At 47.3% G+C, this 24,622-nt stretch overlaps 1 protein-coding gene across 3 annotated transcripts in view; it reads left to right on the forward strand.

Moving 5' to 3' along the window:
• TP53BP1 (tumor protein p53 binding protein 1) overlaps positions 1–24,622 on the forward strand; it is a 173,450-nt gene that overhangs the window by 146,860 nt on the left and 1,968 nt on the right. For all 3 annotated transcript variants that reach the window (XM_077263609.1, XM_077263610.1, XM_077263608.1), the window contains exons 23-27: positions 1,195–1,413; positions 4,208–4,417; positions 4,536–4,630; positions 4,990–5,189; positions 5,276–5,421. In XM_077263609.1, the coding sequence (XP_077119724.1) occupies positions 1,195–1,413; positions 4,208–4,417; positions 4,536–4,630; positions 4,990–5,189; positions 5,276–5,421 (870 nt within the window). The remainder of the gene's footprint in view (positions 1–1,194; positions 1,414–4,207; positions 4,418–4,535; positions 4,631–4,989; positions 5,190–5,275; positions 5,422–24,622) is intronic.

Below are 24,622 nucleotides of genomic sequence, written 5' to 3' on the forward strand. Positions count from 1 at the left end.
GCATTCCACGCCCAGTGGTGAATATTCATTTCTCTTAAGTAGCGGCACACAGGACCTCCGGCAGCAGCAGGAAGGCTTCAGCTGACATTGTGCGCGCTACTGAACTGCAATGGATACTCCCTTCTCTCTGCGCATAGTACTGACGTGCAGAGCAGTGAGTATTCCGGCAGCTGTGCTCTGCTTGTGAGCAGTGCATGATGTCCTTGCCATGCGCTGCTTACAAATATAAAGCAGCTGCTGGCATCAAAACAAGATGCTGTGAGGGAGAGCCGGGAAGGTAAGTCTAATGTTGCTTTTTTTTTTTTTCAATGTTTTCTGATGGGGCCATGCATACTAGGATGGGGGTGTTGGCCAATTATAAGGATGGGCCATGCATACCAGGACCCCGGGATGGGAGCCATGCATACTAGGAGAAGATGGGGTCCCTGCATACCAGGATAGGGATGGGGCTCTGCATACCAGGATAAGGATGGGGTCAATGCATAGTATGACGAGATGGGGGGCCATGCATACCAGAATAGAGATGAGGCCATGTATACTAGTATAAGGATGAGGACGATCATTCCTACCAGGATAGCGATGAGGGGGCCATGCATACCAGGATAGGGATGAGAGGGCCATGTGTATCAGGATGGGGATGAGGGGACCATATATACCAGGATAGGGGATATTAAGTACAGAATTGACCACACTTTTTGCTTCTTTTTTTTTTTTCCCCTAATATCCTTTAAAACCTAGGTGCGTCTTATGGTCCGGTGCGTGTGCGTCTTATAGTCCAAAAAATATGGTAGATTGTTGCAATAAATCTGCTGTGTGCATTCATCTTGATGGCAACCTGACATTTGGAAGAGGAGCTAAGATGCAGTTCTCAGCAGTGGAACTAAGTTGTGTACGAAGCTGTGCTGTCCACCATTTACATCTGGCCACCTAATTATCAGTGTAAAAGTAGTGGACATACAGTATATTGAACATACGGTATATCACAAAAAGAACTTTGCTGGAGCCTGGGCACATTGGCATTGGCTTTGTCCAGGCCAGGTCTGGTCAGTGGTGCACTTGTACTTTTACTTCTGAGCATTTTTTATGTGAATATACATGTTTATTTTCAGATTATATCTGCCTTTATTTTATGCAGATTTTTAGAGTAGTTTGCTATTATATACAATTTGTGTGATAGTTTGGCGTCTATTTCAGATAATCTTGTGGAAGGGAAGCGGAAACGGAGAAGTAATTTAAGTGTGTCGAGTACCATCACCACATCAATTTCGTCCAGCACAAGTACACCAACTCGGAAAGGGTTTGAGTCTCCTCGCAGCTCCCTGGGTCCACTGTCTGGTAAACGGAAATTGATCAGCGCAGATGATGAAAAATCTCCAGCTAAACGTGGGCGCAAATCAGTTGCAGTGAAGTCTGGTAAGAAATCCTTAGTTTGTTCTGAAGTACTTGGAAATGACATTCGGTGTACCAGAGTTGTTTTCTTATGGACATGTGGGCGTCATAGAGGAGGTGCCTAAGCTTTAGGGTTTCTTTGTAAGGGCAGCTATAGCTCTACTGGATCCAGCCTATCTCTTACGTGGTTGTCCATTCATTTGAGTGGTGGGATGGTGGGGTACATTGCCTTTCTATATCTAATCATATATCTTGCTCCTTGTCTCACACTTCCCTGTTTGAAGGCCGCCATTTATGTGGATCTTTTCTACTCCTAATTGTACAGTTCAGTTTCAAGGGGATTGCACAATCAGCATTACCTTAATATTGCTTTCTATGATATTGCATTGGTTTTATAATCCTAGTTCCTAGACTAGCTGCGTAGTACGACCATATAATGTTCTTTATCAGCAGCCAACACAGTTTAAGGTTGATCTACAGAATATTTAAAGGTGCTGCATAGCTATTGAAAGAAAATACTTCTCAACTCTTCTTTTCTCCACAGATCTGGCACTGACAAGCTTTCGGTTCTCTAGAACTTTGATTGCATATGATGTGCCATCTGTAGTCTTGTGCCGTACTACTGGCATCATGGTTCCTATCAATAAACGGTGATGCCAATACAGCAGCAGGTGACCTCTGTGGTCAGTGACTGGCTGCAGCGGTCACATACTAGACACTTGTAAACAAAGGTCGTTCTCACCGCTGAAGTGTCAGTAACAGATTTCTTTGGGGGGGAGACAAAGCAAGCTTTATCTTTACTTTTACATTTGCAATTGTTGTGTGATTTTTTTATAAACTACCGTATATACTCGAGTATAAGCCGACCCCCCTAATTTTGCCACAAAAAACTGGGAAAACTTATTGACTCGAGTATAAGCCTAGGGTGGAAAATGCAGCAGCTACCGGTGAATTTCAAAATTAAAAATAGATGCTCCATACCGTTCATTATGGCCCCATAGATGCTCGACATAAAGCTGTGCCACATATAATGCTCTGCACCGTTCATTATGGCCCCATAGATGCTCCACATAAAGCTGTGCCATATATAATGCTCTGCACCGTTCATTATGGCCCCATAGATGCTCCACATAAAGTTGTGCCATATATAATGCTCTGCACAGTTCATTATAGCCCCATAGATGCTCCATAGAAAGCTGTGCCATATACAATGCTCTGCACTGTTCATTATAGCCCCATAGATGCTCCATAGAAAGCTGTGCCATATACAATGCTCTGCACCGTTCATTATGGCCCCATAGATGCTCCATAGAAAGCTGTGCCATATACAATGCTCTGCACCTTTGATTATGGCCCCATAGATAGCTGTGCTATATATTACCTCTGCACCTTTGATTATGGCCCCATAGATGCTCCACATAAAGCTGTGCCATATATAATGCTCCATACCGTTCATTATGGCCCCATAGATGCTCCACATAAAGCTGTGCCATATATAATGCTCCATACCGTTCATTATGGCCCCATAGATGCTCCACATAAAGCTGTGCCATATATAATGCTCTGCACAGTTCATTATGGCCCCATAGATGCTTCATAGAAAGCTGTGCCATATACAATGCTCTGCACCTTTGATTATGGCCCCATAGATAGCTGTGCCACATATAATGCTCTGCACCGTTCATTATGGCCCCATAGATGCTCCACATAATGCTCTGCACCGTTCATTATGGCCCCATAGATGCTCCACATAAAGCTGTGCCATATGTAATGCTCTGCACAGTTCATTATGGCCCCATAGATGCTCCATAGAAAGCTGTGCCATATACAATGCTCTGCACCTTTGATTATGGCCCCATAGATAGCTGTGCCATATATAATGCTCTGCACCTTTGATTATGGCCCCATAGATAGCTGTGCCATATATAATGCTCTGCACCTTTGACCTTTGATTATGGCCCCATAGATGCTCCACATAAAGCTGTGCCTTATATATAGTGCTCTGCACCGTTGCCCCATAGATGCTCCACATAAAGCTGTGCCTTATATATAGTGCTCTGCACCGTTGCCCCACATAAATCTGTGCCATTGCTGCTGCTGCTGCAATAAAAAAAACAAAACACATACTCACCTCTCTTGCTTGCAGCTCCTCAGCGTCCCGGCGTCTCTCCGCACTGACTGATCAGGCAGAGGGCGGCGCGCACACTATATGCGTCATCGCGCCCTCTGACCTGAACAGTCAGAACAAGAGGACGCGAAGACAGAGCGGCGCCCGGCGTGTGGAACGAGGGAAGGTAAATATGTAATACTTACCTGCTCCCGGCGTCCCGCTCCTTCCCCCTGCCTGTCTTCGGTGCCGCAGCCTCTTCCTCTGTCAGCGGTCACCTCACCGGCACTGCTGATTAGAGAAATGAATTATGCGGCTCCGCCCCTATGGGTGGTGGAGCCGCCTATTCATTTCTCTAATGAGCGGTCCCATGTGACCGCTGAACAGGGGAAGAGCTGCGGCACCGAAGACCGTGGGACGGGCAGGGGGAGCGTCAGGAGCCCCGGAAGCTGGTAAGTATGCCTCAGCGCCCTCTCCCCCTCACCCGCCGACCGTGACTCGAGTATAAGCCGAGGGGGCACTTTCAGCCCAAAAATTTGGGCTGAAAATCTCGGCTTATACTCGAGTATATACGGTACGTAAAAAGTTGTGTAACTCCTTATATGCTGGTGCTCATTATGTGTGCAGTGTTTTGTACTGCAGGTATGTAATTGTCATTGACAGCCGCTGTAGGACTTGCTCTTCATACTGATTGTATTTGTGCTTTAAAAGGTGGTGCAAAAGGAGAATTTATGAGCCCGAATGAAAGTGGAGATACCAGTGACCAGACAGCCATTGAGGAGTCGCATGGACCGCTGCCCCAGAACAAGTTACTATTCATGGGCTATTCAATCCTTCTGACAAATGCCACATGCAGTGATAAGATCAGTAATTGCCTGATATCAACGGAAATCCCCTCCATCAGCAGTGAAGAGGAAGATGGTAAGCACTATGGTGGTAGAAATCACGGCATACCTTTCCACTTTTCTCCGTGAGGACAATCTGTTATTTCCTAGAGTTCAGTAACCTGGCAGATGATTTACATGTCGTCTTATTGCAGAATACGTGGAGAGCACACCTTATAACCGCCAGTATACAGAGGCTCAGATCCGGGCCGGGGGTGGTGAAATCTTGGCTAGTTTCAGTGAAGCGCTGGTAAGTGCAACATGTTTAGTGTGAGGGGATAGGTAAACGCCATGTTTTCGGTCTTACAGTAGTGAATGTTAATTAATGTAGATCTGTGTTATGCTCAGCAATTAGTAATTTGCTACCATTAGAGTAACTGCACAGCACATGGGCCTCTGAATGGCAGGGCAGTATAATTACAAGGACCTGTAATCACTGGCAGCTGTAGTTATATATTTATTATAGGATTCTAGTGTTCTAGATCAATTTTCACACTGGCTCCAAGTTAGGTCAGCCATCACCATTCTTTTTACCAAGTTAAAAAAAAAAAAAAAGCCTGAGAAGACATAGGGTAAACTAATGCATCACTGTATTCATCTTCCCGATAGAGCAAAACGGGGACAAAATGTTTGCTGATTGCGAACCAGCACTGCCGAACCCAGAAGTATTTCCTGTGCCTTGCCAGTGGGATCCCCTGTGTGTCTCACATCTGGGTGCAAGACAGCTGTCATTCTAACGAGTTGCAGAATTTCCACAATTATCTTCTCCCGTCTGGATACAGCCTTCAAGAGGACAAGATCTTGGAATGGTAAAAAGTTTGTTGTGTGTTTTCACGTGGATTCCTGGTTTACTTTCTAAGGCCATTGCTTCATTGACTACATTGCGGTTTTGCAGGCATGACTCCAGGCATCCTTTTCATGGTTTGCGCTTTCTTGTGGTGTCAGACCAGCAAGAAAACTTTTTGGAAATGTGGACAGAAATTGTAATGACTGGAGGGGCAGCATCTGCAAAACAGCATAACTCTACAGATACCGACAAAGGTATGTGTGCACTTCTTCAGCATTGAGATACACACACTGGGTAGATCATGTGCATTTCTTTTATGTATTGCCATAGCCCCACTCTTTGTTTTTTTGCCCACCTCAGAGGTAAACTTTAGGAGGGCTTCCGAGGTACACCTCAGACAGAAGACTACAACATGTACACTGTTTGATATACAGTGGAATGCGTAGCTCAGATGCACTCCCTGCTAAACGATCATCAGTGAGCCTTCTTACTTTATAGGAAGGAGGTTCAAAACTGATGATCACTCACGTTGGCACCTTCACGATTTGTATTCCCATACATACATGCACAATTGGGTCACCTCAGACAGTGTCTCTGCTGTGCTTTGCTCATCAATGGAGAGTGCAGGGGCCAGTCTGGATGATTGTCCCATACATCTGCCACCTCACATGATCATTTCTAAACTGTCCTACTTGCCCGTGCGTTACTTATTACCAGGTTGCAGAACTGTGAAAATTCCTCCAGCAGCCTGCCTGTCATAAAGGCTGGGAAAAAGAAATTGGCATTAACCTTCTGTGTTGTGAAATTCATAGTGATAGTCTATGGAGGACTTGGTGACAAGGCTTTTCGATGGCGAGATGGCAAGTGTTGCAGCAGGGCCACCTGGGGCCAAACTCCTATCATAGTTACTGATGATAATTAGTCTGCTTCTGTCAGCAAGAAATAATGTAGATGACCTTTCAGCTTTTTCTGACTGTATACATGTAATCGGTCAGAATGTTTAGGAGAGTATAGAAGAGAGGGTAATCACACTGTTCTTCTAGCAGGCAGAGATTGCATTGGCTCTTGCTCCCCATGCGATTCTTTTTCCCATTAGCATGAACTGATTTTTGAATATTTTCAGCAACGTCCTATTTAAAAATGTGTCCGGTCTGTGCTCTGCTTAATAATCTTGTTCACCACCAATTGTTTTATTGAATCTCCCTGACTCTATGAGCAATGAGGTTCACTTTAAAGTGGCGCAATCACCATATTAGGCTTTTAATTGATTAAAAGTTAGACCAACAAAACAGATTGTAAATATAACAAATAAAAAAATGTAAAATAAAGTCTTTGAAGTGAGCATGTGAATTATGCAAATTATTGACTCACTGTCAGTCAATGTGTGCACCCTTTCTGGTTGTTCCTGATTTTGCCTAATTCGCTAGTGTCCCCCTCCTGTAATTTAAATTTAATAGGGTATATTGGGTATGATGGGAGCCACCAGAAAGGATGCATGTGCTTGACTTTAAGGGTATGTTCACACTGGCGCATATTCTCTCTGGCCATTTATGTTCATGACACTTGGCATGGCTGTAGATACTATGTAATACGGTATGATAGTAACCGCATTTACTCAATGTACTACACTGTGTTCCAAATTATTATGCACATAGAGTTTAGGAGTGATAAGGTTAGAATTTGTTTGTTTGTCATTTAAACTCATTGATGGTGATGTGTGTCAGGGCTCTTTATATCACTGAAAGCAATTGCAGATACCTGTGCAAATTAGTTTGGCAGGTGTGTCCAAATAAAGGCAAGACTACTTAAGAAGGCTGTTCCACATTATTAAGCAGCCTACATTTTTTGCCAAAATGGGAAAGAAAAAGGATGTGTCGGCTGCTGAGAAGCAACAAATTGTGGAGTATTTAGGTCAAGGCATAACTAATAATAACTAGATGGGTATTTCCTGAAGGAACTACAGATAGTGCTTTGGAATGGTGCCCGGGCTGCCCCTGCAAGACTTTCACACTTGGGTGCCCCTCAGGCGGTCCGATTTGGTGGGTTGGGTCAATCTGGGTCTGATTTTGTGGGCGGGGTAAATCTAGGTCCGATTCGGTGGGCGGGGTCACTTTTGGTCCGATTCTGTGGGCGCGGCCACTCTGGGTCCGATTCGGTGGGCGGAGCCACTCTGGGTCCGATTTGGTGGGCGGGGCACCTTAGGGACCAATTTGGTGGGTGGGGTCACTCGGTCCGATTTGGTGGGCTGGGCACCTCAGGGTCTGATTTGGTGGGCTGGGCACCTCAGGGTCCGATTTGGTGGGTGGGGTCACTCTGGGTCCGATTTGGTGGGCGGGGTCACTCTGGGCCCGATTTGGTGGAAGGGGTCACTCTGGGTCCGATTTGGTGGAAGGGGTCACTCTGGGTCTGATTTGGTGGAAGGGGTCACTCTGGGTCCGATTTGGTGGGCGGAGCCACTCTGGGTCCGATTTGGTGGGCGGGGTCACTCTGGGTCTGATTTAGGGGGCGGGGTCACTCTGGGTCCGATTTGGTGGGCCGGGCCCCTCGGGGTCCGATTTGGTGGGCCGGGCCTCTCGGGTTCCGAATTGGTGAGCGGGGTAATCTACTATCTAATTATCTAAGGGCACTTCCGTCTTTCTGTCTCACAACACCGCTACGTCATCATCTCGTGAGACCGCAATGCACTCTTGGGACCGGAGCGCGCAACAAGCATCGGGTACCGGCCACTCCAGGTGCAACAAGCATCGTGTACCGGCCGCTCTAGGAGGTGCAACAACCATCAGATACCGGCCGCTCCAGGAGGTGAGTATGTAACTTTTTTATTTTAATTCTTTTTTTTTTTAACAGGGATATGCAGTATACTATGTGACTGGACAATATACTACGTGACTGGGCAGTATAACTACGTGGCTCTGCGCTGTATACTGCGTGGCTCTGTGCTGTATACTGCGTGGCTCTGCGCTGTATACTACGCGGCTCTGCGCTGTATACTACGCGGCTCTGCGCTGTATACTGCGTGGCTCTGCGCTGTGTACTGCGCGGCTCTGCGCTGTGTACTGCACGGCTCTGCGCTGTGTACTGCGCGGCTCTGCACTGTACTGCGCGTTCTGCGCTGTATACTGCGCGGCTCTGCGCTGTATACTGCGCAGCTCTGCGCAGCTCTGCGCTTTGTACTGCGCGGCTCTGCGCTACATACTGCGTGGCTCTTCGCTGTATACTACGCGGCTCTGCGCTGTGTACTGCGCGGCTCTGCGCTGTGTACTGCGCGTGTCCGTGCTGTGTACTGCGCGTGTCTGCGCTGTATACTGCGGGGCTCTGCACTGTATACTGCGGGGCTCTGCGCTGTATACTACGCGGCTCAGCGCTGTATACTGCGCGGCTCTGCGCTGCATACTGCGTGGCTCTACGCTGCGTACTGCGCGGCTCTGCGCTGTATACTGCACGGCTCTGCGCTCTGTACTGCACGGCTCTGCGCTGTGTACTGCACGGCTCTGCGCTTTATACTGCGCGGCTCTGCGCTGTGTACTGCACGGCTCTGCGCTGTGTACTGCGCGGCTCTGCGCTGTGTACTGCACGGCTCTGCGCTTTATACTGCGCGGCTCTGCGCTGTGTACTGCACGGCTCTGCGCTGTGTACTGCACGGCTCTGCGCTTTATACTGCGCGGCTCTGCGCTGTGTACTGCACGGCTCTGCGCTGTGTACTGCGCGGCTCTGCGCTGTGTACTGCACGGCTCTGCGCTTTATACTGCACGGCTCTGCGCTGTGTACTGCGCGGCTCTGCGCTGTGTACTGCGCGGCTCTGCGCTGTGTACTGCACGGCTCTGCACTGTATACTGCGTGGCTGTGCAATATACTACGTGGACATGCATATTCTAGAATACCCGATGAGTTAGAATCGGGCCACAGTCTAATAATCATAAGACTACGGATAGTGGTTTGGAATTGTGCTGTACTGTCACTTTAAGAGCTGATATTATCTGACAAAACTTGTGACCTGGTGAGCTGATGTAGATTTCATAGGCGTTGGCATAGTAACTGTGTCTGACTGCGCATATCAATGAGCTAATCAGCCAGGTGGCAGTTATTTTTAGAAATTGCCTCAGAAACCAGCCCATTATAAACGTATAGGAAAATTTCTCCATTGAAACGCATTGAAAGACTTTTTTCAAACACAAATTGCGCAAAAACTACAAATCCGATCGACACGAAAAATACTTAGCACACCTCTCAGGAACGCTGGCTTCAAAATGACACCTCACTGGAGTCTGTGAGTTTAGCGGTTCGGGCCGCATTACGTGCGGACTGAATAATAAGAATAAGAAGAAGTTTACCACGGTGGAATAACAGTATAGTGCTTTGTTCCAAAGCACTATAACTAGATGGGTATTTCCTGAAGGAACTACAGATAGTGCTTTGGAATGGTGCCAGGGCTGCCCCTGCAAGACTTTCACACTTGGGTGCCCCTCAGGCGGTCCGATTTGGTAGGCGGAGTCACTCTGGGTCCGATTTGGTGGCCTGGGTCACTCTGGGTCCGGTTTGGTGGCCCGGGTCACTCTGGGTCCGATTTGGTGGCCCGGGTCACTCTGGGTCCGATTTGGTGGCCCGGGTCACTCTGGGTCCGATTTGGTGGCCCGGGTCACTCTGGGCCCGATTTGGTGGCCCGGGTCACTCTGGGTCCGATTTGGTGGCCCGGGTCACTCTGGGTCCGATTTGGTGGCCCGGGTCACTCTGGGTCCGATTTGGTGGCCCGGGTCACTCTGGGTCCGATTTGGTGGCCCGGGTCACTCTGGGTCCGATTTGGTGGCCCGGGTCACTCTGGGTCCGATTTGGTGGCCCGGGTCACTCTGGGTCCGATTTGGTGGCCCGGGTCACTCTGGGTCCGATTTGGTGGCCCGGGTCACTCTGGGTCCGATTTGGTGGCCCGGGTCACTCTGGGTCCGATTTGGTGGCCCGGGTCACTCTGGGTCCGATTTGGTGGCCCGGGTCACTCTGGGTCCGATTTGGTGGCCCGGGTCACTCTGGGTCCGATTTGGTGGCCCGGGTCACTCTGGGTTTGATTTGGTGGCCCGGGTCACTCTGGGTCCGATTTGGTGGGCCGGGTCACTCTGGGTCCGATTTGGTGGCCCCGGGTCACTCTGGGTCCGATTTGGTGGGCCGGGTCACTCTGGGTCCGATTTGGTGGCCCGGGTCACTCTGGGTCCGATTTGGTGGCCCGGGTCACTCTGGGTCCGATTTGGTGGCCCGGGTCACTCTGGGTCCGATTTGGTGGGCCGGGTCACTCTGGGTCCGATTTGGTGGGCCGGGTCACTCTGGGTCCGATTTGGTGGGCCGGGTCACTCTGGGTCCGATTTGGTGGGCCGGGTCACTCTGGGTCCGATTTGGTGGGCCGGGTCACTCTGGGTCCGATTTGGTGGGCCGGGTCACTCTGGGTCCGATTTGGTGGGCCGGGTCACTCTGGGTCCGATTTGGTGGGCCGGGTCACTCTGGGTCCGATTTGGTGGGCCGGGTCACTCTGGGTCCGATTTGGTGGGCCGGGTCACTCTGGGTCCGATTTGGTGGGCCGGGTCACTCTGGGTCCGATTTGGTGGGCCGGGTCACTCTGGGTCCGATTTGGTGGCCCGGGTCACTCTGGGTCCGATTTGGTGGGCGGGGTCACTCTGGGTCCGATTTGGTGGGCGGGGTCACTCTGGGTCCGATTTGGTGAGCCGGGCCCCTCGGGGTCCGATTTGGTGAGCGGGGTAATCTACTATATAATTGTCTAAGGGCACTTCCGTCTTTCTGTCTCACAACACCGCTACGTCATCATCTCATGAGACCGCAATGCACTCTTGGGACCGGAGCGCGCAACAAGCATCGGGTACCGGCCACTCCAGGTGCAACAAGCATCGTGTACCGGCCGCTCTAGGAGGTGCAACAACCATCAGATACCGGCCGCTCCAGGAGGTGAGTATGTAACTTTTTTATTTTAATTCTTTTTTTTTTTTTTAACAGGGATATGCAGTATACTATGTGACTGGACAATATACTACGTGACTGGGCAGTATAACTACGTGGCTCTGCGCTGTATACTGCGTGGCTCTGCGCTGTATACTGCGTGGCTCTGCGCTGTATACTACACGGCTCTGCGCTGTATACTACGCGGCTCTGCGCTGTATACTGCGCGGCTCTGCGCTTTGTACTGCGCGGCTCTGCGCTATATACTGCGTGGCTCTTCGCTGTATACTACGCGGCTCTGCGCTGTGTACTGCGCGGCTCTGCGCTGTGTACTGCGCGTGTCCGTGCTGTGTACTGCGTGTGTCTGCGCTGTATACTGCGCGGCTCTGCGCTGTGTACTGCGCGGCTCTGCGCTGTGTACTGCGCGGCTCTGCGCTGTATACTGCGGGGCTCTGCGCTGTATACTACGCGGCTCTGCGCTGTATACTGCGGGGCTCTGCGCTGTATACTACGCGGCTCTGCGCTGTGTACTGCGCGGCTCTGCGCTGTGTACTGCGCGTGTCCGTGCTGTGTACTGCGTGTGTCTGCGCTGTATACTGCGCGGCTCTGCGCTGTGTACTGCGCGGCTCTGCGCTGTGTACTGCGGGGCTCTGCGCTGTATACTGCGGGGCTCTGCGCTGTATACTACGCGGCTCTGCGCTGTATACTGCGGGGCTCTGCGCTGTATACTACGCGGCTCTGCGCTGTATACTGCGAGGCTCTACGCTGTGTACTGCGCGGCTCTGCGCTGTGTACTGCGCGGCTCTGCGCTGTATACTGCGCGGCTCTGCGCTGTGTACTGGGCGGCTCTGCGCTGTGTACTGGGCGGCTCTGCGCTGTGTACTGCGCGGCTCTGCGCTGTGTACTGCGCGGCTCTGCGCTGTGTACTGCGCGGCTCTGCGCGGCTCTGCGCTGTGTACTGCGCGGCTCTGCGCTGTGTACTGCGCGGCTCTGCGCTGTGTACTGCGCGGCTCTGCGCTGTGTACTGCGCGGCTCTGCGCTGTATACTGCGCGGCTCTGCGCTGTGTACTGCGCGGCTCTGCGCTGTGTACTGCGCGGCTCTGCGCTGTGTACTGCGCGGCTCTGCGCTTTATACTGCGCGACTCTGCGCTTTGTACTGCGCGGCTCTGCGCTGTGTACTGCGCGGCTCTGCGCTGTGTACTGCGCGGCTCTGCGCTGTGTACTGCGCGGCTCTGCGCTGTGTACTGCGCGGCTCTGCGCTGTGTACTGCGCGGCTCTGCGCTGTGTACTGCGCGGCTCTGCGCTTTATACTGCGCGACTCTGCGCTTTGTACTGCGCGGCTCTGCGCTGTGTACTGCGCGGCTCTGCGCTGTGTACTGCGCGGCTCTGCGCTGTGTACTGCGCGGCTCTGCGCTTTGTACTGCGCGACTCTGCGCTTTGTACTGCGCGGCTCTGCGCTGTGTACTGCGCGGCTCTGCGCTGTGTACTGCGCGGCTCTGCGCTGTGTACTGCGCGGCTCTGCGCTGTATACTGCGCGGCTCTGCGCTGGCTCTGCGCTGTGTACTGCGCGGCTCTGCGCTTTATACTGCGCGACTCTGCGCTTTGTACTGCGCGGCTCTGCGCTGTGTACTGCGCGGCTCTGCGCTGTGTACTGCGCGGCTCTGCGCTGTGTACTGCGCGGCTCTGCGCTGTGTACTGCGCGGCTCTGCGCTTTGTACTGCGCGACTCTGCGCTTTGTACTGCGCGGCTCTGCGCTGTGTACTGCGCGGCTCTGCGCTGTGTACTGCGCGGCTCTGCGCTGTGTACTGCGCGGCTCTGCGCTGTGTACTGCGCGGCTCTGCGCTGTGTACTGCGCGGCTCTGCGCTGTGTACTGCGTGGCTGTGCAATATACTTCGTGGACATACATATTCTAGAATACCCGATGAGTTAGAATCGGGCCACAGTCTAATAATCATAAGACTACAGATAGTGGTTTGGAATTGTGCTGTACTGTCACTTTAAGAGCTGATATTATCTGACAAAACTTGTGACCTGGTGAGCTGATGTAGACTTCATAGGCGTTGGCATAGTAACTGTGTCTGACTGCGCATATCAATGAGCTAATCAGCCAGGTGGCAGTTATTTTTAGAAATTGCCTCAGAAACCAGCCCATTATAAACGTATGGGACAATTTCCCTATTGAAACGCATTGAAAGACTTTTTTCAAACACAAATTGCGCAAAAACTACAAATCCGATCGGCACGAAAAATACTTAGCACACCTCTCAGGAACGCTGGCTTCGAAATGACACCTCACTGGAGTCTGTGAGTTTAGCGGTTCGGGCCGCATTACGTGCGGACTGAATAATAAGAATAAGAAGAAGTTTACCACGGTGGAATAACAGTATAGTGCTTTGTTCCAAAGCACTATAATAATAATAATAATAATTTTATTTATATAGCGCCAACATATTCCGCAGCGCTTTACAACTTATAGAGGGGACTTATACAGACAACAGACATTACAGCATAACAGAAATCACAGTTCAAAACAGATACCAGGAGGAATGAGGGCTCTGCTGCTCGCAAGCTTACAATCTATGAGGAAAAGGGGAGACACAAGAGGTGGATGGTAACAATTGCTTTAGTTATTTGGACCAGCCATAGTGTAAGGCTCGGGTGTTCATGTAAAGCTGCATGAACCAGTTAACTGCCTAATCTAGAATCTACATCTACATCTAACTACAATCAACATTGCCAAGACACTTCATCGTGATCATCGCACAATCAAGAAGTATGTAGCTGATTCCCAGCACACCCGTGTGCGTGCTGATAAGGAAAAATTGAGGACTCTTTCCAACAGGCAATTGCGTAAGGTTAAAAGAACAGCTGCAAAAATGCCTTGTCATAGCAGCAGACAAGTTTTTGAAGCTGCTGGTGCCTCCAAGTCCCCAGAACAATAAGATGCAGGGTCCTTCAGAGGTTTGCAGCTGTGCGTAAGCCATCCTGTCGACCACCTCTATCCACTGCACACAAGCAGAAACAGCTCCAGTGGGCCAAACGATACATGAAGACTGACTTCCAAACTGTTTTGATCACCGATGAGTGCCGTGCAACGCTCGATGGTCCAGATGGATGGAGTGGAGGATGGCTGGTTGATGGACACCCCATGAAAACACAGCTAAGGTGCCAACAAGGAGGAGGTGGAGTAATGTTTTGGGCTGGAATCATGGGGAGAGAGATTGTCGGCCCCTTTATGATCCCTGAAGGGGTAAAGATGAACTCCATAATCTATGTGGAGTTTCTAAAACAACACTTCCTGCCATGGTACAAGAGGAAGAACCGTGCTTTCCGCAGCAAGATCATTTTCATGCATGATAATGCACCGTCTCATGCTGCAAAAAACACATCTGCATCTCTGGCTGCTATGGGCATAAAAGAGGACAAACTTATAGTGTGGCCATCATCTTCCCCTGACCTCAACCCCATTGAGAACCTCTGGAGCATCATCAAAAGGAGTGTCTATGATGGCGGGAGGCAGTTCACATCTAAGCAACAGCTCTGGGAGGGTATTCTGTCCACATGCAAAACAATTGAAGCAGAAACCATCCAAAAACTGACAAATTCAATGGACGAGAGAGCTCAGAAGCTTCTTTTGAACAAGGGGTCCTACGTGCAAATGTAACACCACCTAGAATAAAGTTTTCACTTGAAAACTGTTTGATTTCATTTTGTAATAAGCTGATAATGCTTATAACTTCACAATTGACCATTTTTTTGTTAAAAATAAAAAAAAAAAGGTTGAAAACTCTGCTGTGCATAATAATTTGGAACATGCATTTTGAGTGTTTATTTTTTTTTTAAAGATACTGTTTTCATAGGCAGTTTGTTCCAAAACATTGCAATTATACTAGAATAGTAGATGACTGGAAAATAACAATGACTGCAATTCAGATAGGTAATTTAGAGAAAATATGAAGAAATATTATTTGCATAATAATTTGGAACACAGTGTAGTTAGTGAATGACATTTGCAGTGCTCATTTGTGGCAGAACTTATAAATTCACTAATCACTATGATACCATTCACTTACCTATACAGTAAATGCTGCTAATTAACCCTCCGTCACATACAATATTCAGACTCACGAGTTCACATACAATGTGCCTGTCAGGCGCCTGCTGGAAAAATACCTATAATATCTAATGTTTGCAATTTCAGTGCTCTAAAAGTGATCAGTGACCTTCATAGGGATGTAATAAAAGAGACTACACATAATCAGTTGCAAAAAAAAACATTTACTTAGCATAAAACTAATAACTATGAAATACAAACTTTTCAAAACTCCCGCCAAATAGTCTGAAGCAAGAGAAGGAATATGTTAGGGAACTACTGTTTTCCTATCGCCACGACAGCACCCACAACGAGAGAGGGGATCCGCCCACCTTCCGGACAGGAACCTACAGGTTAAAAAGGGGCGGTCCCCCTCGCCCTCCAGTTTGGGTTCCTGTCCGGACGGCGGGAGCCTACAGGTTCGATCGTCTTACCCGGGTCCGCCAAGCCTCTGTGCGGTGTCCAGGGAGAACGGCAGAGTCGGGGGCCCGGAAGCAGCGTCGGGGGAAGTCCTGTGTCCAGCTTCCCCCCTCGTCTGACAAGGATGCATGACCGGCGAGGTGGCGTTCCTGGGGGAAGGCACGCCGCCCCGGGTCGTCCACACGCGCGCGACGCTGCAGGAGCAGGTCGGCGCTTATAACCCGGAAGTGATTTGAGGACTTCCGGAGGAGGCCGGGAGGAGGAGCGCGGGACTTTTAAAAAGCAGACAGCGCTTGGTGAGTGGTGTGCGGCAACATGTCTTCCACAGGAGACGCCGAACACCGACAATCGGGAGAAAGGAGCAGCAGCAGATCTCGTGGTGGAGAAGTGACACGCGGGCAGCAGGACCCTGGCACGTCACGTCACACCTCACCCCCTCAGAAACCGGTACTCTAAGTTCATCAGCAGTGGTGAGTTAATATCTGAGACCATTGGCTGATACTACTGTCTTCTATACTATGTTTTGTTATAGGGAAAAAAGGTCTCAAAGACAAAGCATAAGCAGTGTGCGTTATGCACGGAGCCACTACCTGACACCTATGTAAAGAAGTTATGTCAGACGTGTATATGCCAGACGCTAGAGGAAGAGGCCCCCCTCCGTGTATCGGATTTGAGGGAAGTAATTAGGGAATAAATTAAATCATCCCTTAAATCTAGACGGCATGAGAAAGATAGTGTGGAAATAGTGTCTGATTCCAGCCCTTCGTTGCAAGAGGGCGAGTGCTCAGAGAGCCCATCACCATCCTCCTCAGATGAGGAAGGAAGGCCTTGCTTTTCCACTGAAAATATGGAGACTTTAATTAAGGCTGTCCGTACAACTATGGGTATGGCAGAAAGTAAAGAGCCGAAAACAACCCAGGAGATCATGTTCGCAGGGCTGAGCCAGAGAAGTCGAAAAGCTTTCCCAGTGGTAGATACTGTTAAAGATCTGGTCAGACGGGAGTGGGACAAGCTGGATAAAGGGTTCTTACCTTCGGCCGCAAAAAGAAGGTACCCCTTTGAGGATGACACCTTATCCCAGTGGATGAAAATCCCAAAAGTAGATGCGGCAGTGGCCTCTACCTCGAAAACAGCCTCGCTACCATTGGAAGATGTGGGGCTCCTTAAGGATCCTTCAGACAGGAAGGCTGACATGCTTCTTAAGAAAGTATGGGAAGCGTCATCTGGAGCCTTTAAGCCTGCAATAGCAGGCACCTGTATGGCGAGATCGGTTATGGTCTGGGTAACTCAGATGGAAGAACAGCTTAAGGCTAAAGTACCCAGGGATAAATTGTTAAACTCCCTGTCTCAGGTCAGAGAAGGAGCAGCTTATCTAGCAGATGCGTCAATTGACTCCCTGAAATTGGCTGCAAGATCGGCGGGTCTCTCAAATGCAGCCCGATGGGCGCTTTGGCTAAAGACCTGGAAAGGTGATGCTCAGGCAAAAGCCAAATTATGCTCCATTCCGTGTAGGGGTGAGTACCTATTCGGCCCAGTGCTGGATGACATCCTTGCAAAGGCAGAAGACAGAAAGAAGGGATTTCCTAAAATATTTAATCCCACTTTTAGGAATGCCTTCCGGAGACGCATGCCCTTCAGAAAATTCCAGTCAGACCAGCAGGGATATAATCGTGACTGGGAGACGTCGGATCAAAAGAAGAAAGGTGGATACTATAAAAACCCTTCATCTTTCTCGAGACGTAGACGTAATTACAGATAGAATAGGTCTACCAGTAGGTAGCCTGATGGGTCCTTTAGGACTATCATAAATTTACGTAAATTGAATGAATATCTTCAGTACCGCGCTTTTAAGATGCAATCCATTAAATCAACAACTAAGCTTTTGTTTCCTAGGTGCTACATGTCGGTTTTGGATCTAAAAGATGCGTACTACCATCTTCCAGTTCACAGAAATCACCAGCAATTTCTCAGGATGGCAGTATGGGTAAACCATCAGATTAAACATTTCCAATTTCCAATTCTGCTACAGATGGATCTGGATAAGTTGGAAACTTGGGCTGAAAGGTGGCAGATGAGGTTTAACAATGATAAATGTAAGGTTATACACATGGGAAGAAGGAATCAATGTCACCATTACACACTGAATGGGAAACCACTGGGTAAATCTGACATGGAGAAGGACTTGGGGATCCTAGTTAATGATAAACTTACCTGGAGCAGCCAGTGCCAGGCAGCAGCTGCCAAGGCAAACAGGATCATGGGGTGCATTAAAAGAGGTCTGGATACACATGATGAGAGCATTATACTGCCTCTGTACAAATCCCTAGTTAGACCGCACATGGAGTACTGTGTCCAGTTTTGGGCACCGGTGCTCAAGAAGGATATAATGGAACTGGAGAGAGTACAAAGGAGGGCAACAAAATTAATAAAGGGGATGGGAGAACTACAATACCCAGATAGATTAGCGAAATTAGGATTATTTAGTCTTGAAAAAAGACGACTGAGGGGCGATCTAATAACCATGTATAAGTATATAAGGGGACAATACAAATATCTCGCTGAGGATCTGTTTATACCAAGGAAGGTGACGGGCACAAGGGGGCATTCTTTGCGTCTGGAGGAGAGAAGGTTTTTCCACCAAAATAGAAGAGGATTCTTTACTGTTAGGGCAGTGAGAATCTGGAATTGCTTGCCTGAGGAGGTGGTGATGGCGAACTCAGTTGAGGGGTTCAAGAGAGGCCTGGATGTCTTCCTGGAGCAGAACAATATTGTATCATACAATTATTAGGTTCTGTAGAAGGACGTAGATCTGGGGATTTATTATGATGGAATATAGGCTGAACTGGATGGACAAATGTCTTTTTTCGGCCTTACTAACTATGTAACTATGTAATTTTTAGCAATGCCCTTTGGCCTGTCCATGGCTCCTCGAATTTTTACAAAAGTTGTTTCGGAAGTAATGGCCCATATCAGGGAAAAGGAAACCCTTGTAGTGCCCTATCTAGACGATTTTTTAATAGTTGGGAATTCGATTGCTCAGTGTTCGTCTAGGGTAAATGCCGTAATATCATCCCTACAGGAACTCGGATGGTTAGTCAACTGGGAAAAGTCAAAACTGGAACCCACAAGACGTCAGGTGTTCCTAGGAGTTCTTCTAGACTCGGAAAATCAGTCATCCTTCCTACCAGAAGACAAGAAGCTGAAGGTCATTCAAAGGATCACGGCCGTAAGGAAAGCTCCAAACTTAAGTTTAAGAGACGCAATTTCTCTGCTAGGATCTTTGACGGCATGTATATCGGCAGTGAGATGGGCTCAAGCTCATACCCGAATGCTTCAATACGAAGTTCTTCAAGCAGAAAGAGATCTTCACGGTGCTCTGAGCAGAAAGTTCAGTCTATCAACCGCCACTCTTCACGATCTGAGATGGTAGCTCAATCTGGCACATTTATCAAAAGGAGTTCTCTGGAACATCACTCCGGACAACGTAGTTACGACAGATGCCAGTCCTTTCGGTTGGGGAGCCCATATGGGAGACAGTCTGACCCAGGGGCGTTGGTCGACTCAAGAGTCCCAGAATTCCTCAAATCTAAGAGAGCTTGCTGCAGTCGGTCAAGCTCTTCTTTGCTTCCTACCATCCCTGAGGAACTCGCATGTACAAATACAAACAGACAATATGACTGTGGTGGCCTACATCAATCATCAGGGAGGGACAAGATCACGATCCCTAATGATCACTACAGCACAGATATTGTGTCTGGCCGAAAATCATCTACAATCCCTGTCGGCAGTTCATATAAAAGGGGAGTTCAATATACAGGCGGACTACCTCAGTCGCCATTCCCTTCGTCAGGGAGAGTGGGCCTTGGACCGACACATATTCGATCAGATAGTCAATCTGTGGGGATTACCAACAATAGATCTATTTGCTACCAGAGAGAACAGGAAGGTCAGGAGGTTCGCATCCCTACAGATAGCAGACCAACCATTCATAGTGGATTCCCTTCGTGTCCGTTGGGACTTCCAGCTGGCGTATGCTTTTCCCCCTATGTGTCTACTTCCGATAGTTCTCAGAAAGATCCGGGAGGAAAGAGCCAGAGTGATTTTAATTGCTCCCTTCTGGCCCAGGAGGCCTTGGTTTTCTCTCCTCAGGACAATGTCGGTGACCGATCCCTGGGTGTTGCCAGTGGGTCCGGAACTCCTTTCTCAAGGTCCATTTCGTCATCCAAATTTGGAGACTCTTCACTTAACGGCTTGGAACTTGAGAGGGAGCTTCTGAAGGAGAGGGGGTTCTCTAGTGCTTTAGTAGCTACCTTATTGAAAAGCAGGAAGGAGGTTACTACAAAGATCTATACAAAAATTTGGAAAACATTTCTTATGTTTCATCAGCAACCATTAGGAGATAATGCTCCAATTTCAGCTATTTTAGAGTTTCTCCAGAAAGGCTGGGAATTGGGTTTAGCGGTCAACACTCTAAGAGTTCATGTTTCAGCCTTGGGAGCTCTATACAACAGTGATATAGCTGGTAATAGATGGGTTGCTAGATTTATTAAGGCATGTCAGCGTTCTAACCCAATCCATATTGTAAGAATACCCCCTTGGGATCTAAATTTGGTGCTTGAGGCATTGACCGAACCTCCCTTTGAGCCTTTAGACTCTATTTCGATAAAAAATTTAACCTTAAAAACAGCACTACTTTTAGCATTAACGTCTGCCAGGAGGGTCAGTGATATACATGCGTTATCTGTAGATCCTCCCTACCTAATAATTCTCCAGGATAAGATTGTCTTAAAACCTGATCCTGCATACTTGCCAAAGGTGGCAACTAAATTTCATAGAAGTCAGGAGATTTATTTACCATCTTTCTATGAAAATCCAGTTTCAGAAGAGGAGAAAAAATATCATTCCCTAGATGTTAAGAGGTCAATATTAGAATACCTGGATAGGACACAAAGCTGGAGACAGAGTAGGGCTCTGTTTATTTCTTTCCAGAATCGAAAAAAGGGTTCTGGTGTCACGAAAAGCTCTATCGCCAGATGGATTAGAGAAGCGATATGTCTTGCCTACTCTGCCAGGGGAGTAACACCACCAGAAGGCATCAGGGCGCACTCCACTCGGGCCATGGCTTCATCCTGGGCGGAGAAGGCAGATGTCCCCATTGAAATGATATGTAAGGCGGCAACTTGGTCATCACCTTCCACCTTTTATAAACACTATCGCCTTGATTTATCTGCTAATTCCAGCTTACAGTTTGGCCGTTCAGTACTTAGTGCTGTGGTCCCTCCCAGTTAATAGTCTTTGAAAGTCTCTCGTTGTGGGTGCTGTCGTGGCGATAGGAAAACCGTTTTTTACGTACCGGTAATAGGATTTTACAGAGTCCACGACAGCACCCATACATTCCCCCCCGTATTTAGTTACTTATTCCTGCACTCTGTTGGAAGTTGTGCTTTAGAGATCACTCTATAGAGGTGGTGGTATTTAGTAGTGTTTAAGATAATATTGTCATGTACTGATTAATTGGCGGTATCCCTTGTACTCTGGAACACAAACTGGAGGGCGAGGGGGACCGCCCCTTTTTAACCTGTAGGTTCCTGTCCGGAAGGTGGGCGGATCCCCTCTCTCGTTGTGGGTGCTGTCGTGGACTCTGTAAAATCCTATTACCGGTACGTAAAAACCGGTATATGCCTGAGCAGCACACTTTCTTTTATAAAATCTCCCTTATTTCTATTAAATATCCTCACATTTTGTGCTATACATTCATAAAACAAGCTAAATAAACTATTGTGATGAATAAAAACATAAAATACCAACCTTACTGAATGTGACGTATTCACATACAATGAGCCTGAGAGATCTGTGCAGCTATATCCTCTCCCCTGAAGCTCTGAAATCCAACTGTGATATCAGGTTTCACAGACCTTCAAGAGACAGGAGACTACCTGGAGGGAGGGGCTTTCCTCACAATCTGGTGAGGAAGGAGAAATGAAAGTAAAAGAGAAGCGCCTGTCAGATCAGTTGTATGTGACGGAGGGTTAAAAATGCAACTTTATAGGGCGTCTGTGAGCACACAATGACTGTTCAAACCAAGAGAACATGCTCTGTGCACCATGGCATTGCCAAACATGTAAGTCCACCTTACGGCTGCCATCACACTAGCAGTATTTGGTCAGGATTTTACATCAGTATTTGTAGCCAAAACCAGGAGTGGGTGATAAATGCAGAAGTGGTGCATATGTTTTTGTTATATTTTTCCTCTAATTGCTCCACTCCTGGTTTTGGCTTACAAATACTGATGTAAAAATACTGACCAAATACTGCTAGTGTGACGGCAGCCTACCACCTACTTGTTTTCTATCTATCTCCACCCTTCTCTGGCTCTGAAGTCATAGCTGTATCAAAAAGGGCAGTGGAGTTTGAGGGAAAACAAGCAGGTGAGAGAGTGCATTTAACCCCTTAGTGAACGAGCCAATTTTAACCTAAATGACCAGGCCAAATTTTTAAAATGTGACCAGTGTCAATTTGTGGTAACGATGCAATAGAATGGAGAATCTGGTGATTACAAATCTGTGCTGCCAAGTATCCAAAATACGATCATAGACACAGATGTAGTATAATTGTGGTTTATTGCACAGTTTCAAGGTTTTACAAGCCTCTTCATCAGGACAAAGTAAGCTGAAGAGGTCTGTAACCCTTGAAATTAGTTGGTGCAATAAACTGCAATTATACTACATCTGTGTCTATGCTCGTTCTTTGGATACTTGGCAGCAAGAATTTTGGATCACCAGATTCCTCATTCATTGCATCAAACCCCATTGGTGATGCTGCAGCAGCCTTCACATGCTTTATACAGGAGCTGTGACTGTCACAACCTATCAGATGAGCGGATTTATTACCTTTCTATACCGCTAGATAACACCTTATTTTGCGCTTCTTGTTTCTCCAGTTCCCCCATTTTTATTTATACTTTATGTGGTAATAACTCTAGAATGGGTCAATGGATCCCAGTGATTCTGATACTTGTTTTTTTGTGACATATTGTACTTTGTTAGTGGTAAATTTAGGTCACTGTTTTGCATTTATTTGTGAAAATATCGGAAATTTAGCAATAATTTTGAACAGTCGCAATTTTTAAACTTTCGATCTTTATATCCTTAAACCAGTGTACAAAATAATTAATAAATAACACTTCCCATACGTCTATTTTACATCTGCATAATTTTTCAAATGTCATTTTTGTTTTAGAAGGGTTAAAATTTACAAAACCTGTATCTATAGGGACATAGTCAGATTTAAATGGACTTTGCGGAGCCTATTTATTGGAAACTCTCCAAAAGTGATACCATTTTAAAAACTGCACCCCCCAAATACTTCAAAACTGCTGTCAGGTATTTTTTTTACCCTTCAGGTGCTACCCAGGAATTTAATACAATTTTTTTTTTCATTAAACTTTGTAATTTTTACTCCTAAAATGATGCTTTGGCCCAATTTTTTCACTTTTAAAAGGAATAGCACAAGAAAATGGACCCCACTATTTGTTACCTAGGTTCTCCTGAGCACGCTGATACCCCACCCCACATGTAGGCAGAAACCTTTGTTTTGACAAACAGGGCTTGGAAAGGAAGGAACATGTGAATTTTGGAACATAAATTTTACTGAAATAGATTGTGGGCACCATGTCGCTTTTGCACAGTCCCTAAGGTACCTAAACAGAAGAAACCGCCACAAATAACCCCATTTTGGAAACTGCACCCCTCAAGGATTTTATCCAGGGGTATAGTGAGCATTTTGAACTCTCACATGTACTACTCAGAATTTGATAACATCAGGTTGTTATATTGAATATTTTCATTTTTTTTCTCGAAAATGTTGCTTTAGGCCCGAATTTTTCATTTTTGCAAGAGGTAACATGAAAAAGTGGTTTACACTGTTTACCAACTTTCTTCTGAGTGCTGCGATAACTCACATGTTGTCAATAAGTTCTGTCTGCACACACGGTAAGACTTTGAAGGGAAGAAGTGAGATTTGGAATGTAAATTTGGCTGGAATAGACTGCAGAAACCAGGTCTCACTTGCAGAGCCTCGAAGGTACCAAAACAGCAGAAACCCCCACAAGTAATCCCATTTTGGAAACTAGATCCATCAAGGAATTCATCTAGGGGTGTGTTGACCTTGTTCAACCTGTAGGTGTTTCACAGAACTTTTTAAAACGTGGGTGTGAAAATGAAATTTTATTATTTTTTTTAAATGTTTTTAGCCACACATTCTTAATTTTCACAATGGATAATATAAAAAAAAAAACACGAAAATTGTTTACACAATTTTTTCTGGATAGGTAACCCATATGTAGTCAAAAACTGCTGTTTGGGCATATGGCAGGGCTTGGAAAGGTAAGAGAGCTATTTGATTTTTGAAGCATAAATTCCTCTGGAATAGATTGTGAATGCCATGTCACATTTGCAGACCTCCTGACTTGCTAAAACAGAAGAAGCCTTTTAGAATACAGATTCCATTTGAATAGATTGTTGGGTTCCATTAGCCAAGCTCCAGATGACCTCATATTGGAAACTTCGCTGCTTAAGGATTTCATGTAGGGGTTTAGCATTTTAAACCCACAGGTGCCTCACAGAATTTTATAACATTTAATCAAGGAAATCACATTTTAGTGGTAACAATGTCTTTTTTTGTTGTTGTCGTCAGGTGTACAAGGGTTAATGGGTGAAACCCCACAATTTATTACGCAATTTGTCTCGAACAGTGGTGATGTCCTATATGTCATCAGAAACTATTAGGCCATACATCATGGCTGAGAGCGCTATTTGGCTTTTTGAGCCTTAGAATTGTTTGCGGGCAACTTTTGCGAAGCCCATAAGGTGCCAGAATAGCAAAAAAAAAAAAAAAAAAAAAAAAAAAGCGACCCCATTGTAGAAATGGTGTCGCTCAATTAATTAATCTACGGGTGCGGTGACCATTTTGTAACATCCAAGCCAGGCTTTATTCTGGAGAATTGCAA

Source organism: Ranitomeya variabilis, chromosome 5 (genome assembly GCF_051348905.1).
Source record: "Ranitomeya variabilis isolate aRanVar5 chromosome 5, aRanVar5.hap1, whole genome shotgun sequence".
Lineage (NCBI taxonomy): Eukaryota > Metazoa > Chordata > Amphibia > Anura > Dendrobatidae > Ranitomeya > Ranitomeya variabilis.